Consider the following 15,935-nt stretch of genomic DNA (forward strand, 5'->3'; position numbering starts at 1 on the left):
AGTGCCTTGGTAAATAAAAGATTTATTGCATTTTGGATTATCTTAATATATTCATATTCTTTTAATATTCTTTAATGAACGTTCTATCCATATTCTTTAACAAAAAAATTATGGGGTGGTGTACGATGAAAGAGATAATAGCTAAAATACTATTGTTAATATTTCTCTCGTAAATTTTTGTCAACACGGCATTGGTTAACGTCATGCATGGCGAGTTAAATATGAAACTAATATTCGGTGAAATCACATCTCAGCACAAATCTATTGGTATAATTTTTATACAATAATAAACTTTTAATTTTATAATTAATTGTTGTTAAATATCTTTAAAGTTCAACTTATATCCAAAATAAAAAAATATAAAAGGCTAGTACTATCTATCATAATGTTAATTTCCCCTTATTTTTCATCATTATAATCACACTGAACTTTCCAACCACCCGAAAAGACCAAACTGCCCCCCAGTTCTACTGAACGTAACCAGATCACCCTAGTATCTTTCTCTTCTCCCGTACGCGGCAGGGACAGCCGGCCGGCGAGCTCTCCCTTGCGGCGGCGCAGGACGGGCGCCTCCTCCCCTCTCCTCCCGCCGCCCGCGCCCGATCTCCAGCGAGCGGGGGCGCTGCCGTCCTTCATCCTCACCAGTGAGCATCCATCCATATCATCGGTCTCTATCCACGCACTTTATTCTCTCCTGGAATCTGCATCAGTGAACCCTAGACAGGTCCTCTTCTGGATCTGGCTTAATTTTCCTTAATAATAACCTTAGGGGAGACTAATAGCAGTTTTTTTTTTTTGCCAAAAAGTTTTGAGGGGTTTGGGGGTTCAACTGAAGCCCCATGTTGCGCAATAGATCCGCCCCCTGGTTTTTTGCTGAAGAAGAACGCTGCTAATCTGTTAATGGTTGTTGCATATTTGCAGGGCACGCACCTGATACAATTGCCGAACAGCGGGTGTACTGAAGACAGTAAATTTAGAGGCTCAGGGTAACCTGGTTTCAGAGAAATGGCTGAGTTCCTGGAGCTCGAGGCCCAGGATGGGATAAGGATGCCCTGGAATGTTATTCCGGGAACTAAGCAGGATGCTGCTAACTGTGTTGTTCCTGTTTCCGCCATATATACTCCTCTCAAACCAAATCCTGTGATCCCGGTTCTTCCTTACGGCCCCCTCCGTTGCCGCATGTGCCGTTCGATCCTCAACCCATTCTGCGTTGTTGACTATGTTGCAAAGATTTGGGTCTGTCCATTCTGTTTTCAGCGCAACCATTTCCCCCAACACTACTCGTCTATTTCGGAAAGCAATCTCCCCGCGGAACTGTTTCCACAATATACCACTGTTGAGTTCATGTCCACTACCGAAACAGGTCCTGTAGTACCACCGGTCTTCCTCTTTGTGGTCGATACCTGCATGATTGAGGAGGAAATTGGCTATTTGAAGTCTGCTTTAGCGCAAGCAATTGAGCTCTTGCCAGACCAATCTCTTGTTGGATTCATTACTTTTGGGACATATGTGCAGGTTATAATATTATCAGCATCCTTTCATTAATGATTTACTGCTTAATGTACTGGTACTAATTGATATATGAATGTATTTTATTCCATGTAGGTGCATGAGTTGGGTTTTGGTTTGTTGCCGAAATCATATGTCTTCAAGGGGATGAAAGAAGTTACAAAGGACCAAATTCTTGAGCAAATGTGCTTCTTTGCAGGGAAAACAAAACCCACAACAGGTGTTATTGCTGGCTCAAGGGATGGCCTTTCAGCAGAGAGCATTGCTAGGTTCCTGTTACCTGCTTCTGACTGCGAGTTTGTGTTGAATTCAGTAAGAACTCCAGTTACATAGTTACATAGAAGCATGATAACCTGTCCAGGATAAAGCTTTAGATCTTATAATACACTAGCATTTCTTTTCGCCATTGCAATTATTGATATTTGTTCCCCTTTGTTGTAGATTATAGAAGAACTGCAAAAGGATCCTTGGCCAGTTTCAGCTGATCAGCGTGCATCGAGATGTACTGGAACTGCATTAAGTGTTGCAGCTAGTCTATTGGGAGTTTGTGTCCCAGGATCAGGTGCTAGAATTATGGCGTTCATTGGCGGTCCATCTACAGAGGGGCCTGGTTCTGTAAGTCAAAGTTCTCTAATGAATTTGTATCATCTTTTCATGTTTAAGGACAGACCAATGGCCTTGTAGTGAAACTGAGGATACTCATTCATACCCACCCAGTTTCAATCTCTAGGATCACCATCTTGTGTCTTATTTAGTTGGAGCAATCGTGCATGCATGCATGTTCAGCTGAAAAGCATATGATTGTGCTCTGTGGGGCACTGGAACCAACCACCTGTTATAGGCAAGGTTTCATTGGGATAAAAACTGCGAGGATAGCCAGGTGGCATTGGATTGATTGGGATGAGAGGAGACTCTAGATTAGGGTGGGGAATTGGAGGGAAATTAGACTAATCCTGATTCATTGCTTAATGGAAATGGATACATTCCCATCCTTATATAGATGGCAATACTTAACCCCTAAGAAAGGACCTAATGTAATCCTATCTTTGACTCTAACCAACAGTACAGGAACCTGTGCTACAGTACCCCCGAGGGTACTGCTTGCGTGCCTTGCACTGGGTTGGTCATGGGCCTCGGCCTCTAGGTCCAATGGCCATAACACCAACTACTTGATTTGAGTTCCTATTTAAATTATCTCATAACATTTCATTTTTTACCAGGTGTCATTTTATCTCTCTTTTGTTTGTGCTCATTGTAAGTCATGGCCTCTGATTGAGTAATACACTGTCAGGGAATAATAATATACAAATTTGTGCACATAATGCTCCATCCTGTATATTGATTATCACTAATAGTTTTCTTGTCTCAAATGTCCTGACTCTTGCTTTTTTTGTATGAAACTACATCAGATGTTCTTATACATTTTCTTCAATATGCCTGATGATGTTCTTTGTATATTTCAGATTGTATCTAAGGCCTTGTCAGAGCCAATTCGTTCACATAAAGACCTTGATAAAGGTTCTGCTCCACTTTATAACAAAGCCGTTAAGTTCTACGAGGAGATCTCTAAGCAGCTTGTACATCAAGGCCATGTGCTTGATTTATTTGCATGTGCACTTGACCAGGTTTACTACTTTTCTCACTGTTTATCCACCCTTTCACTGTAAAGGATCACACATTAACCTATTGAATGAAGTATTGTTTTATTTAGTCATTTTAGTCTCTGTTAACTTGTTAACACAGGAGTTGAACAACTTTTACTATCTTATTGTTCATGGACGGTTGCCACATAAGTACTTTTGCTATACTAAATTACGTAAACAAAAAACACTTTTTCATGCATCTTATTTATTTAATCTCCCCACAGCTTTGTAAGATGCTTGTTCTCGGTGCATTGGAATTTAGGAGCTATGAGCTATGTTCATGATGGCTGATTAGGGATCATCTTATACAAACTGTCTAACAATTTTGTGCGCACTGTCAAATAAATAAAAGCAGAAATATTAATACACAACCTACTGGTGTTAACCAGTTAGCATATCATGATACATCACAACGATGCTGATTTAGTTGAATTGTTCCTATGTGTTTGCATGGTTGTTTGGTTTGAATTAACAGTTTATTGTCATACATTCTCTTTTGCCAGGTTGGTGTTGCTGAGATGAAGGTTGCAGTAGAGCGGACTGGGGGGATAGTTGTGCTTGCAGAAAGTTTTGGCCATTCTGTTTTTAAAGAGTCGCTTCAACGCATTTTTCAGTCAAGCGACAATGATCTTGGCTTATCATTCAAGTAAATATTTCTTAGCCCACTTGGTTCAGCTGGATTTTCAGTTTTTCACCTGCTTACATTTTTTGGTTTACCAACCCCCCCCCCCCCCCCCCCCCCCCCCCCCAACCCCCCAAAAAAAAGGGTGAGGTACCCTGAGTCCATTCTGTTTTTCTTTTTATGTGCAAGTGAAACACCTCTCTCACTCACTGAATCACTTGTGATGCATGCGTACCAGAGAAGCTACAGATCATTTTGATTTCTCTAGTGCAAGTTATGGTTTATTTTGCACTCAGATGAATTTACTTGCTGAGTTTATTTGAGACAAATAAATCCTTGTGCGCTGCTAATTATTGTTCAATTCATAGCCAAACCATCAAAATCTGTTCGTCATATGTGAAAACGGGGTTTCAATGACAGAGAATTATTGTGACATACTGACATCTAATAAACTGCAGCAGCATAACTTTGTTTTTTGAGTTTTCTGATTCCTGTATGTGAACTATTTTTGCAGTGGTATATTTGAAATTAACTGCTCAAAGGATGTCAAAATTCAAGGCATTATTGGACCTTGCACTTCCCTGGAGAAGGTACACTATGTACTTAGTTACATGACTTAAACAATTTAGAATGATGACTGTAGATTTTGAGTAAATTACACGATCGGTCTAAACTTGTCCGAGATGTCAGCTTGGTCTATGAACTTGGAAAACACGTATCTAGGTCCATAATCCTGATTTAATATTTTAATGTACTATTTGAGGTCCAAAGTGCAGCCGGCTGGGCTGGAGCATTGATGTGGCCATTCACCTTGACGAGACCTTTCCCTCTGCAAATCAATGTAGTGATAGGAGTATAGGACAGCAATTGTGAACGTGCACACACATCCCGAAGACGACTGCAGCAGGGATGCACCATGCTGGTGTCCCACGGCCGCAGCACACTGCCATCAAATCTACCATCGCTGTTACCAGCGAGTTTGGTGTGTTCATGCTGATTGGCTTCTTCAGTGCCATCTACTCTCTTGGCCTGGTCACCTACGTTGTTGCTGTGCCAGCTGGCCTTTTCATCCCCGTGATCCTCTATGGCGTGTTGTTCGGCCGGCTGCTCCAGCGCACTCACTGGCCTCGATATGGGCCTCTTCATCAACATATGCTGCTGCGCACGGGCCACAATGATTTCCCAGTGAGGATAAGCTGTTCGCACCAGCGTTGGAGCTATGTGGCCCTGTGGCGCAAACTGATTGGTTTTACTGTAGTAGAGGGCGCTACATGAAACCATTCCGCCATGGTGGATAGCTGCATCAGCTCTCCTGCCCTGTCCGCTGCACTTTGGACCTCACATGGTACAATAAACCAAGCTTATGGACTAAGATACGTGATTTGCAAGTTCATGGACCTAGATGACATCTCGTGACAAGTTTAAGGATCGACAATATTTTACTCTTATATTTTTGTTGGTACTTTCTCATGTTATTGTTTGTGCAGAAAAGTCCTCTATCCTCGGATACAGTTGTAGGACAGGGAAGCACGAGCGCCTGGAAGATGTGTGGTCTAGATAGGAAAACATCAATATGTTTAGTGTTTGATATTGCAAAAAAAGATGGGCCCGATGCAATTAATCAACCAACAAGCAATCAGTTCTACTTCCAATTCTTAACATAGTATGTAATCTGCCTTTCCCCTCAATTTTTTTATACATCTGTGAATCTTAGGGGTGAATATCGATCTCACTTGGAGGTACCATTTGCAGTTATCAGCATCATGAGGGGCAGATGAGATTACGAGCTACTACAATTTCCAGAAGATGGGTAGCTGGTTCTGGTGGTGTGCAGGTGAAATTCACTTCAGGAATCGTTTTTCTTTAGTTTCCACTTGTCTGTACCCATTTTTGGAACTAGTTGAGCTAATATGTTTAGTTATTCCTTTTATTACCCGTCTACTTGTTTGACAAAATTGCTTTCCATGTCATAATTTAGCCACAGTCCTTAAACAATTAGTCCATCTCAATGTGTTAAGTGCTAGCTGATGTTTCCTCTTTTTTATGCGAAAAGGAACGTAGTAGTTTGCTTATTGGATTGCATGTGTTGTAGGATCTAATAGATGGTTTTGATCAAGAGGCAGCTGCTGCAGTCATGGCACGATTGGTCTCATTCAAGATGGAAGCTGAGGTACTCCCTTATGTTATTTTAATTTTTTTAACACCTCATTGATGCACAGATGACATACCCTTTTGCTGTTTCTGGAGATGGAATATTGTACCAGAAAATATGTGAATGGTGGCAATGTGACTTTGTATCTTTTTTTTTGTACTATATATGTAGACTACAACCTCTGTTTTTCTTTTCGAGACTTTTAGAATATGGGTGGTCCAATTGATCTATTTCTTCACTTTTGTTATCATATCACCATTTTCCCTTGAATTGCTTGAAGCTTTTACAGAATCCTAGGCAGTACTGTCTTTTGGAAAAAGGCTCTCGATGAGTGAGCCTAAGTTGTCTAGTGCTGATTTTATTGGTCATGGCTCAGAGGCAGTTCCTCTGACGTACTTCTCACTGTAACATGGTCACTGACACATTGGCCCTTTTGCCTGCTAGGCCCACATGTCAGTGACCACGTCAGAGGGAAGTTATGTCAAAGGATGAAGGATCTCAATCCCACGGCTCATGGGCATCTGTTGCAAGAACAGTCCTAGAAATTCTCACATTAAATTAGAGGAACAAAAACCATCGTCTTATCCATATATTACTGGTACACTACAAGCCAATTATAGTTCTTGTGATTTCTTCTGAAAATTGCCCACATAATTAGAAACACATGGTCTGAAAAGGAAATGGCTTTCGCTAAACTCAGGATGGAACCATGTATTCACAAGCTCTAGAGCACTAATTGGTAGTAATAGAACTGTGTAGAAACCAAGCTTGTTTTGGCTCCAGAGTGCTGCTTAATTTGTATCAGTAATAAAAGAACTGCTGCAATTATTTTGTGCTTATGTTTTCTTGCATAAGCCACATCCTAGATTGATCATGTTACTAAAGTCCTATATGGATCTTTTATAGCATGATCTTGATGTTCCTTTCAGGCTGATTTTGACCCAATAAGATGGCTTGATCGAGCATTAATTAGTTTATGCTCAAAATTTGGAGACTATCAGAAGGAAACACCCTCATCTTTCAGTTTATCTCCACGTCTCTCACTATTTCCGCAGTTTATGTTTAATTTGAGACGTTCTCAGTTTGTTCAGGTAATCTATTTTATTATGTTTATTCAGTCATTCTGAGCAAAAGATTAAGTGGAGGCTATATCTCTGTTCTCTAATAATATGCTTTCCATTCAGGTCTTTAATAATAGTCCAGATGAAACTGCATATTTTAGGATGATGTTAAATAGAGAGGATGTAACGAATGCAGTTGTGATGATCCAGCCTTCGCTTATATCATATTCATTTCAATCAGGCCCAGAGCCAGTTCTGTTGGATGTAACTGCAATTGCTGCTGACAGGATCCTTCTATTGGATTCTTATTTTACCATCGTCATATTCCATGGAATAACCATTGCACAGTGGCGAAAGGCTGGTTACCAAGATCATGAAGGGCACGAGGTAATGTTGTCAGCTAAACAACCATAACACTAGATACAATTCCAGTCAACTCCATGTGTAACTTTTCTCTAAGCTCGTAAGTAAATTATCTAGTTTGATATGAATTATATAGGTTTGGTTTTGCATTAAAAGGATAAAATGGTCGCTGCTCATGTTTTTTTGTGTTTGATTGCCTTCATGAGTGAGACTGTTAGGCCAAAACAAGAAGAGAAAAAACATTTGAGGTGCATATCTTATGCTATGTTATCGTACTCTTTAAAATGAGTTTGGGGTGATGGTAGGTTGGGTTTCATCCAACCCCCCTCCAGATTTTTTTTCTGGTTGCAAAGTATGTAGGCATGTGTGTGTCATTTTTAGATTTTTGTAGAAAAGGTATTTTATCTTTGGATATGAGTATACGTAAGTGATAAATCAGTCTCATAAAATCTCGTATACAAGTTTTTCATATATGGACAATTACTTATTTACTGCATTTTATAGTTTGGAAATTGCCGCAAAATATGGAAATTATGCTAGTATACAGCATAACTACAGTTACACCTAACTCTTAATCTTGTATGATGTTTAGGCATTTGCTCAGTTGTTGCAAGCTCCACAGGAGGAAGCAGATTCGATAATCAAGGAGCGGTTTCCTGTTCCTCGTTTGGTTGTGTGTGATCAATATGGCTCTCAGGTTAATTTTTCACTTGAGTTATCCATACAGTCTGCATCTGAAATTTTAGGAGAATACAACGTCATAATTTTCCTCCGTACAGGATAAGAATTCAAGTCATCCTTGTTTTAATCCTGAACTGGATATCCCAAATTTTAGATCAGAAAATTTGCAAGAAGTCTCCCAGCAATCAAGTGCTTCCACTCCTAAACAAATGACATGTTTTGGACATCACATGATCGTTTGATGCACACTTTTGACAACGACTTTCCTAATACTGCAATAGTGAGCTATAGAAAAATAAAATTGATATGGACTTGCCTTCAATTGAAAATGTTTACATAATCTCCGTTGCAAATCTAACTAGTTTTGCACAATAGAAATGTTATATTGTAAATGCATATGCATCTATATAGGAACAACGGAAGGGGCAATTTCAGAGGATAGTCGGCAACAAAATCAATTAAACAACAGTCATAGAATTGATATAATTTATGAAATTGCAGGCTCGGTTTTTACTAGCAAAGCTTAATCCATCTGTCACATATAACTCTGATAATCCTGCGCCACCTGGAGGAGATGTCATATTCACGGATGATGTGAGCTTCCAAGTCTTCATGGATCACCTACAGCGGTTGGCAGTTCAGTAGAACACGGCTACGAAGCAATTTTGTATCAATATTCAAGTCTCTTCCATTGTACAGCAAGGAACAACTTTACCGTGTAATTATGCACTTTACAACATTGTAGTCTCGGATATGGCACTGTTGGCTCTACACCTGTACATCTCCGAATTTTTAATTTTTTTTGAACTTTTTTATTTTTAATTTTAAAACTAAGCCACTTCAAGAATCAAGATCTATTTCCAAATCTGCACCTTTTGGCTAATTGAAGATCGCAGACGTTTCAACATTGAAGTGGTTTTAGTTTTAAAATAAAAAATAAAAAAGTTCATTTTTTTTAAAAAAAATTCTACATTTCCATGGTTATAGGATGCACCGATGCAAGGATTCTGCCTGTCATAAATTATGAAGGAACATTGATGATTGTGTAAAATGTGTTCCATATCTTCTAGATTGGTCAACTATTAAACCGCAGAGCCCTGCTATACTTATGACCTGCGTACGACTAAGGTGGTGTTTGGTTCTTTAGTTCTAGGACTAAAAATTAGTCTATGAACTAAACTCTTTAGTTCTTACTGTGTTTAGTTAGAGGGACTAAAGACTGAAAGTATATCATATATAGAAATTTTTTTATAGAAATTTTTGTTAGGGGGCTAGGGCTGGACAGAAAGCTCGTGGCTCGTTAGTTCGCTCGACTTGTGACAAACTCGGCTCAGCTCGTTTTATTTTTCTAATGAGCCGAGCTAGCATTTTTAGCTCGTTAGAGATAACGAGCCAGCTCGAGCTAGCTTGTGAGCTGCTTGCGAGCCTAACGAGTTAGCCCAAAGACACAGGATTCACTGGCATTCATTGATTTCATCCTGGAATGCATGTGTTCAGTACTTCATAGGTTTACCATATGATTTATTGGTTCAAACTTTAATATTTAAATACAATTTTATATGATTTGCATGTTTGAAATGAAAATTTGCTTGTATAACCTATTGAAAAATTATTTAGGTTAACTTTTTTATGCATGACTCATGAGCCTAACGAGCTAGCTCGAGCTTTATAACGAGCCGAGCTGAGCTGGATTTTTAGCTCATTACGATAACGAGCCGAGCTGAGCCAAGTCAGCTCGTTATCTTAACGAGCTAGACCGAGTCGAGTCGAGCTAGCTCATTATCCAGCCCTATAGGGGACAGGTGTAAAAGGAAATTTTAGTCCCAATAAGTATCTATGGAAGGAACTAATAGACTAATATAATTTTAGTTCATTTTAGTCCCTCCTGTTTAGGTTTTTAGGGACTAAAGGAGACTAAAGTGGATGAACTAATGAATTAGTCATCTAAAATACTGTGACCATTGATTAGACAAATGGGGTAAGCGAATGTCTCTGTAGTCATTGGATGGTTGAGTCGTACGCATAGCAATTTCCTAAACCCAATTGGTTAGACCATGAATAATAAACATTATTATTATTATTATTATTATTATTATTATTATTATTATTATTATTATTATTATTATTATTATTATTGTCACTGCTCGTCCTGAATTGTGTAAACCTATGCTGCTAACCAGTAGAAGCATCCATTCTTGAAGCTGTGGTCCGTTGATCTCCATTGATGAACGCGACCACTGCCTCCATCTCCTTCGCCGCCTTCTCGCCGTCGGGCTCCAGGAGGAAGTAGACGTGCCTCTCGCCGGGCGTCTCGTAGAGCGCAGCCTCGCCGGCGCAGCCGCTCGCCCTGATCGCCTCGACGTAGGCGCGGCCCCTCGCGCTCAGCGCGTCGAGCGCCGCCACCGTCACCAGCACGCGCGCGCGCCGGAGCCGCCACCACTCCTCGCGCGGCATGGCCACTGGGTCGATCACCGGGTCGTCCACCCCGTACCGCCCCGCGCACACGAAGCCCCACGTCCGCTCCTGCCACCGCCGCGCCGCCGGGTCACGCGTCTCCGACGGCACCGGCCGCTTCCCCCAGAAGTACGGGTCGAGCAGCACCATGCCCCGGACGGTCGCGCCGCCGTGCAGCCCCTCCCTGCCGGCGCGCATCGCCGTGTTGTGCGCGATGTTGCCGCCGGCGCTGTCCCCGACCAGGAAGAGCCTCGTCACGTCGGCGTGGCGCGACAGCCAGGGCTCCGGCCCGGACGACCGCGCGTTCTCGAGCACCCACCGGAGCGCCGCCCAGGCATCGTCGTAGGCCCTCGGGAGCGGGTGCTCCGGCGCGAGGCGGTACTCCACGGACACGGCGAGCACCCCGGCCTTCGACGCCAGCGCGTTGAGGTACCTCTGGTACGTCGGCGAGAAGGCCGACTCCGTGACGAACGCGCCGCCGTGGTAGTACACCACCAGCGGCAGCTTGCCGCTCCGCCCCCGCTCCCCCGCCGTCAAGTTCGCGACGTTCGGCATGTAGAGACGGACGGCGAGGCCGGCGTCGGCGTCGATGACCACGTCCCTGGACGCCACGCCGGTGGCGGGATCCGTCGAGGCCGGGACGGTGTCCGTGCCCATGAACCGCACGACGCGGCCACTCTTGTAGAGCACCAGAAAGGGTAAGAACAAGAAGTCGACGTCTTCGGCATCGCCGGCGACGGCTAAGGTGGCCGGAGTGGGAGCCAGAGTCGGAGGAGCGCGCGGCGAGAGCAATGCTCCCGCTATGTTGAGCAGGAGCAGCAGCGCGGACGAGACGCTTGCAGCCATGAGCAAAGCTCAGCACCACACCATAGCAACTTGTACTAAAGTAGGCATGGTGACATTTCTCATTCCCGCTCCCGTCAAGAATAAAATATCATGGTACATAATTTAACGTATTCAAATATCACGAATCTGGGTAGAGTTTTATTTATAATCGTTGTGTAGAATATATCATATCATGTATTATGTTGTTTTATTTAAGAGCATTATATTTTTCAGGTTAGCTCATCGTAATTAACTACTCTAGTCGAACGAGCCAAAGCGGTTAACAAGAATCGAGCCCTCTCACCATTCGTCCAGGCCGCAACTTCTAAGATTCTGCCTTAGTTGGTCGAAACAAATGATACGTTGCTCTTTTTGCTTTTATTTATACTTACAAATTAAAATTTTAATTTATAACCTTAAATTTAAAATTAATTTTAGAGTTTTTTCACTTAATTTTACTTTTTAGTCTTGGTTTCTACTACTACGTTGCATAAAAAACAATAGACACGTCCTAATAATATAAATCTCTATGGACGTCACATTTAGTACTAGAATGATTTTCTATGGGGGTAAGAGGAGATTATTATGAATATATATATATATATATATAAATTTTATTTATAAATTATTTTTATGTTATAAATATGCTGTTGGCATAATCATCCCTCTTGGATTGAAGTCGCCACCCTGGAGTAGAACAGTACCGGACGGCAAAGCCAGAACGCAACACGACGAATTCAGGTATGAGGTATCTTCACGATCCGGGTTCCTTCCTTGGTCGTGGCAGTCGATCCTCCGAAAATTCCCACGAATTAGCTGTCGCCAATTTCATTGTACTTACGAGGTTCTTTTCTGCCTTTTTCATACGAACAGTGAAACACGGCATATTTATAAAAGAAATAAGTTGTAAATAAAAAAATATATATGAGTTTTTATTGATCTATATGTAAATATAAAAGAATAAACTATGATTAAAAAGTGCACAATCAATTTTAAATTCGACGTTGAAACTTTAAACTTTTTATAAGCATAAGGATAATACGAGGCGCTAATTTCTACTGCTAAAGAACACGAAGATTCGAGCAGACTCCACTGAGTGCAGCGACAGTTATAATTTTTTCTTTTGCTGATATGAGCCGTATAACAGAATCATCCTACGACGACTTGGGAGAATGGAGACATCGGTATAGGACAAATTAAGCACGGAGACAACTAACCCGAGAACGCTGTGTTGGCACCATTACGATTGACATGCATGGTCGAGAGAGAGGACGAAGGCTGTGGTTCCCATGGCTAGCTCCTTGCTCACGTTTTGTTTTGATGAAATGTTTGTGTTTTGTCGATTGGTGACGGTCATTGTTTCACTTATAGATGCTTTCGGAGATTAAGATTTCAATAAACAGCTAGTGAGAAACTAGCAGTCATTTTCTAACCTCAACTTTCAGTTTGTTTTTTTTTTGGCTTATACAAAAATCCATATAGGAATCTAAACTACTAGGGTCAATTCCCTGTGCCCATGTAAGTTCCTTCAATCCCTTCTACGTCCCTGAGATTTGTTTGATCTCTTATATACCCCTGAGTTTTTATTTAAATTCCTTACATGCTCATTCCGTTAGTTGATCATTGGTTTGACCGTTAATTATTGTACAATTGACTCTATCGTCCTTGATATATTGCTAAAAGCTAGAAATGATTGATTTATAAATTATTTGGGTTGTGAATAATAATAAGAGATAAATTACTAAATATTTTTATAAATAAAACATAATTTCATTAACAATTAAAAATGTTTATTATAAACAAATCAAGCTCCCCATCAAATTTGAAAATTACTTTTTAATGAATATGCAATGAAAAAAGATTTATTTTAAAAAAAACAAAGGAGATGTAATTATTTCATCAAAAAATATAAAAAACTTATTTAAAATTAATGTGTGGATTTAATAATATTTTTAAAATTATATTTTTGAAAAATAAGTTTTATTTTTTAAGTTTGGCATTAGTTCATTATATCCCTTTTATTTTAGTATAATTTACTTTTTGCATATGAAAATTCATCAAGGTAACAAATATGTATAAGAGGGGTAATATAGTCATTTGAAGAATATTTAATGGTCAACTAACGGAAATGGTATAGAGGGAATCAAAATAAAAACTCAGGGGTATACAAGGGATGAGATAAAATTCAGATGTATAGAGGGGATTGAGCAAATTTTTCAGAGGCACGTAAGAAATTTTCTCAAACTATTAAGGAGGGCTCAACAATAAAATTATAGAATAAGCTGTAGCCAGTAAAAGCTCCATCAAACACAAAACTTAAGAGAAAGCCTATTCAGGCTTGGCCTCACCATGCATCAGACCCGAGTCTAGATATTGAAGTCCTAACTTTATGAAAAACACTGCAAAGCCCGGCCCGGTTTGAGAAAGTGTGAAGTCAGGCTAGGCCTAGGTTTTGTTTTTTATGAATTTGTCGGGCTCTAGCAAGGCTCATGCTTGGGGGTTTTGTATGGGCTTTTCCATGTCTAACCCTAGGCTTTCTCGGGCTAGGCTAGACTTCTTAAGATTTTTTCATAAATTTTAAGTTTTTTTAGGCTTCAGTACGTAGACCTAAATCTAAACCGGTGCAATGCACAGTTAGGCCAAGCAAGACTAGGGTTTTTTCGCGCCGGGCTTCGACAGCCTACCTAAGCGTGAGGAGGCCTCAACGGCCACAGGCGAAAAGGTTCCCCCCGTCCTCTGTAGCGTTACGACCCATGTTAATTGCATCGTCGGCTCAGCCAAGGTGGAAGGAGCCGAGAGATGACCAACCCGTTGCGGCGTGCGTGAATCTACCAGACTACGGGGATGATGGCCGGCCGGATCGTCGCCGGCGAACTCGGAAATTCGCTTGGGCGGTGGATGCATCGATCCCTGTTGGTGGTGGGATCTGATTCCAGAATCCAGATGGTCACTAATCACTGTCGCTCGCTCACCGCCAAAACAACGGCATTGATTCATCGGCTAACGATAATCCCGGCATAGTACCGTTCATCTCAAAAGACACTAAGTGCATATGAGGGGTGAACTATACGATGATACAGTATATCTTCGTATATAACTATTGTATAAATTGATTATTTGTTACTCTTAACGATATGAAAAGACTTCGACGGTAGTAGTTAGTCCTATTAACCTTGCTATTAGGGGTACGTGTCACTTACTTCCTTCGGGTTCAAATTTTTTGACGTTTTCGACATTATTCACACATGCCAAGAAGTTCCCGGTCTTGTCCACAACAAATAGAGTCATGTATTAAAGTTAATCAATAACTTGCTCATTTTGAATGGGATGCATGCATCAGGGGAAAACCAGTCCAAGATAGCAAGGAACAGCTCAAAACGTCAACAATTAGCATCATTTGATTCCAAGGCTAAAATGTCTAGAATTTGGAGACGGGAGGGAGTAACGTTTATTTGCAGAATTAAAGTACAGATTGTTCAACACATAATTGTAATCTAGACACGAGCCAGTGCGAGTCCTTAATCCATTCTTTCTATAAAGTTCATACTCACTGGGTGTAGTTAATGTTAATTCTCTCTTTTCTCATAAAACCACATCACCTCACTTATTTTTTAAGTCTTAGGATGATACATCAAGGGTGTAAATTACATATTTTTCTCCAAAAAACACACCATACAACCTAATCATTTATACCTTATGAATAATTGATAAATGTATAAAAATATATAAGCACATGAAAAAAATCATATAAAAAAATTTAGAACTCATATTTACTATATTATTATACAATTCTCTCACAGCAACGCGTGGAGTATCCATCTAGTTGTAATCCAGTGCGAGAGCTGATCCAGTGCGAGAGCTGAGGCAGCAGATATGTGTGTCTGTGTATATATATATACACCCACATATACATATACATATATAATCTAATATATATACATACTCTCTCAAAGAAACGGCGACAAAAACACAAAATCAATTTTAAAGTTAAGTTTTAGAACTTAAATTTTATCCGCGACATATACCTAGTAGGATAAATGAAAAGACCCTAGGCATACGCATTAAGTTACATGTAAAGTGCTTTCCAGTTACTACTCGATCGTGGAGTGGCATTTTGCAATTTACAACGTGTTCCACGATTCTGCTCCATCCATCAGGCGGCTTGAGACCGACCGAAAGGATGCAGTACGTGTAGTGCATCACTATGGCAGTTGTGAGTTACTATCAACGACGATGATACCTCTACGGTGGCATTGAGAGTGCGACATTCACGACAGCCACAGCCGGCACGTTCATCGAGTGCGGCAAAACGGATTAAACAACCACTGTAGAGTAGCTCGCAAATGCGTGCACCATATTTAAAAGCAGCTAAGACCTGTGGGTGAATGTTTGGTTTTTGAAAATGGTATATTTGGAAATGAAAGATAATTTATGAATAAAATTTATATATACATATTTTTTGATGAATTAAAAGCTAAGGCCGTAAAATATACTACGGTGAAAAGAATCCCTAAAATCAACTCCGAATTTAAATTTAAATTTTAGTTTATAAGCATAAACATAAGTGAAAAGATGGGGTGATAATTGATAGCATTTTTTCACAACTTTGCTCATCTTCTACGACA

At 40.5% G+C, this 15,935-nt stretch overlaps 2 protein-coding genes across 2 annotated transcripts; one reads left to right on the plus strand and one right to left on the minus strand.

The window, feature by feature from the left end:
* Positions 1 to 501: 501 nt before the first annotated feature.
* On the plus strand, positions 502 to 9,082 carry LOC102710229 (protein transport protein SEC23). The gene is made up of 14 exons (XM_006659432.3): positions 502 to 644; positions 922 to 1,515; positions 1,606 to 1,821; positions 1,951 to 2,124; positions 2,973 to 3,134; positions 3,656 to 3,798; positions 4,289 to 4,364; positions 5,262 to 5,437; positions 5,527 to 5,608; positions 5,867 to 5,944; positions 6,856 to 7,017; positions 7,111 to 7,374; positions 7,943 to 8,047; positions 8,533 to 9,082. The coding sequence occupies exons 2-14, from the start codon at positions 1,006 to 1,008 to the stop codon at positions 8,674 to 8,676; spliced, it is 2,292 nt and encodes a 763-aa protein (XP_006659495.1). The 5' UTR covers positions 502 to 644; positions 922 to 1,005; the 3' UTR covers positions 8,677 to 9,082.
* A 1,089-nt stretch (positions 9,083 to 10,171) lies between these two features.
* On the minus strand, positions 10,172 to 11,415 carry LOC121055182 (probable carboxylesterase 13). Its single transcript, XM_040527065.1, has one exon. The coding sequence runs from the start codon at positions 11,329 to 11,331 to the stop codon at positions 10,204 to 10,206; it is 1,128 nt and encodes a 375-aa protein (XP_040382999.1). The 5' UTR covers positions 11,332 to 11,415; the 3' UTR covers positions 10,172 to 10,203.
* Positions 11,416 to 15,935: the final 4,520 nt, after the last annotated feature.

The sequence above is a fragment of the Oryza brachyantha genome, chromosome 8, assembly GCF_000231095.2.
Source record: "Oryza brachyantha chromosome 8, ObraRS2, whole genome shotgun sequence".
NCBI classification, from domain to species: domain Eukaryota; kingdom Viridiplantae; phylum Streptophyta; class Magnoliopsida; order Poales; family Poaceae; genus Oryza; species Oryza brachyantha.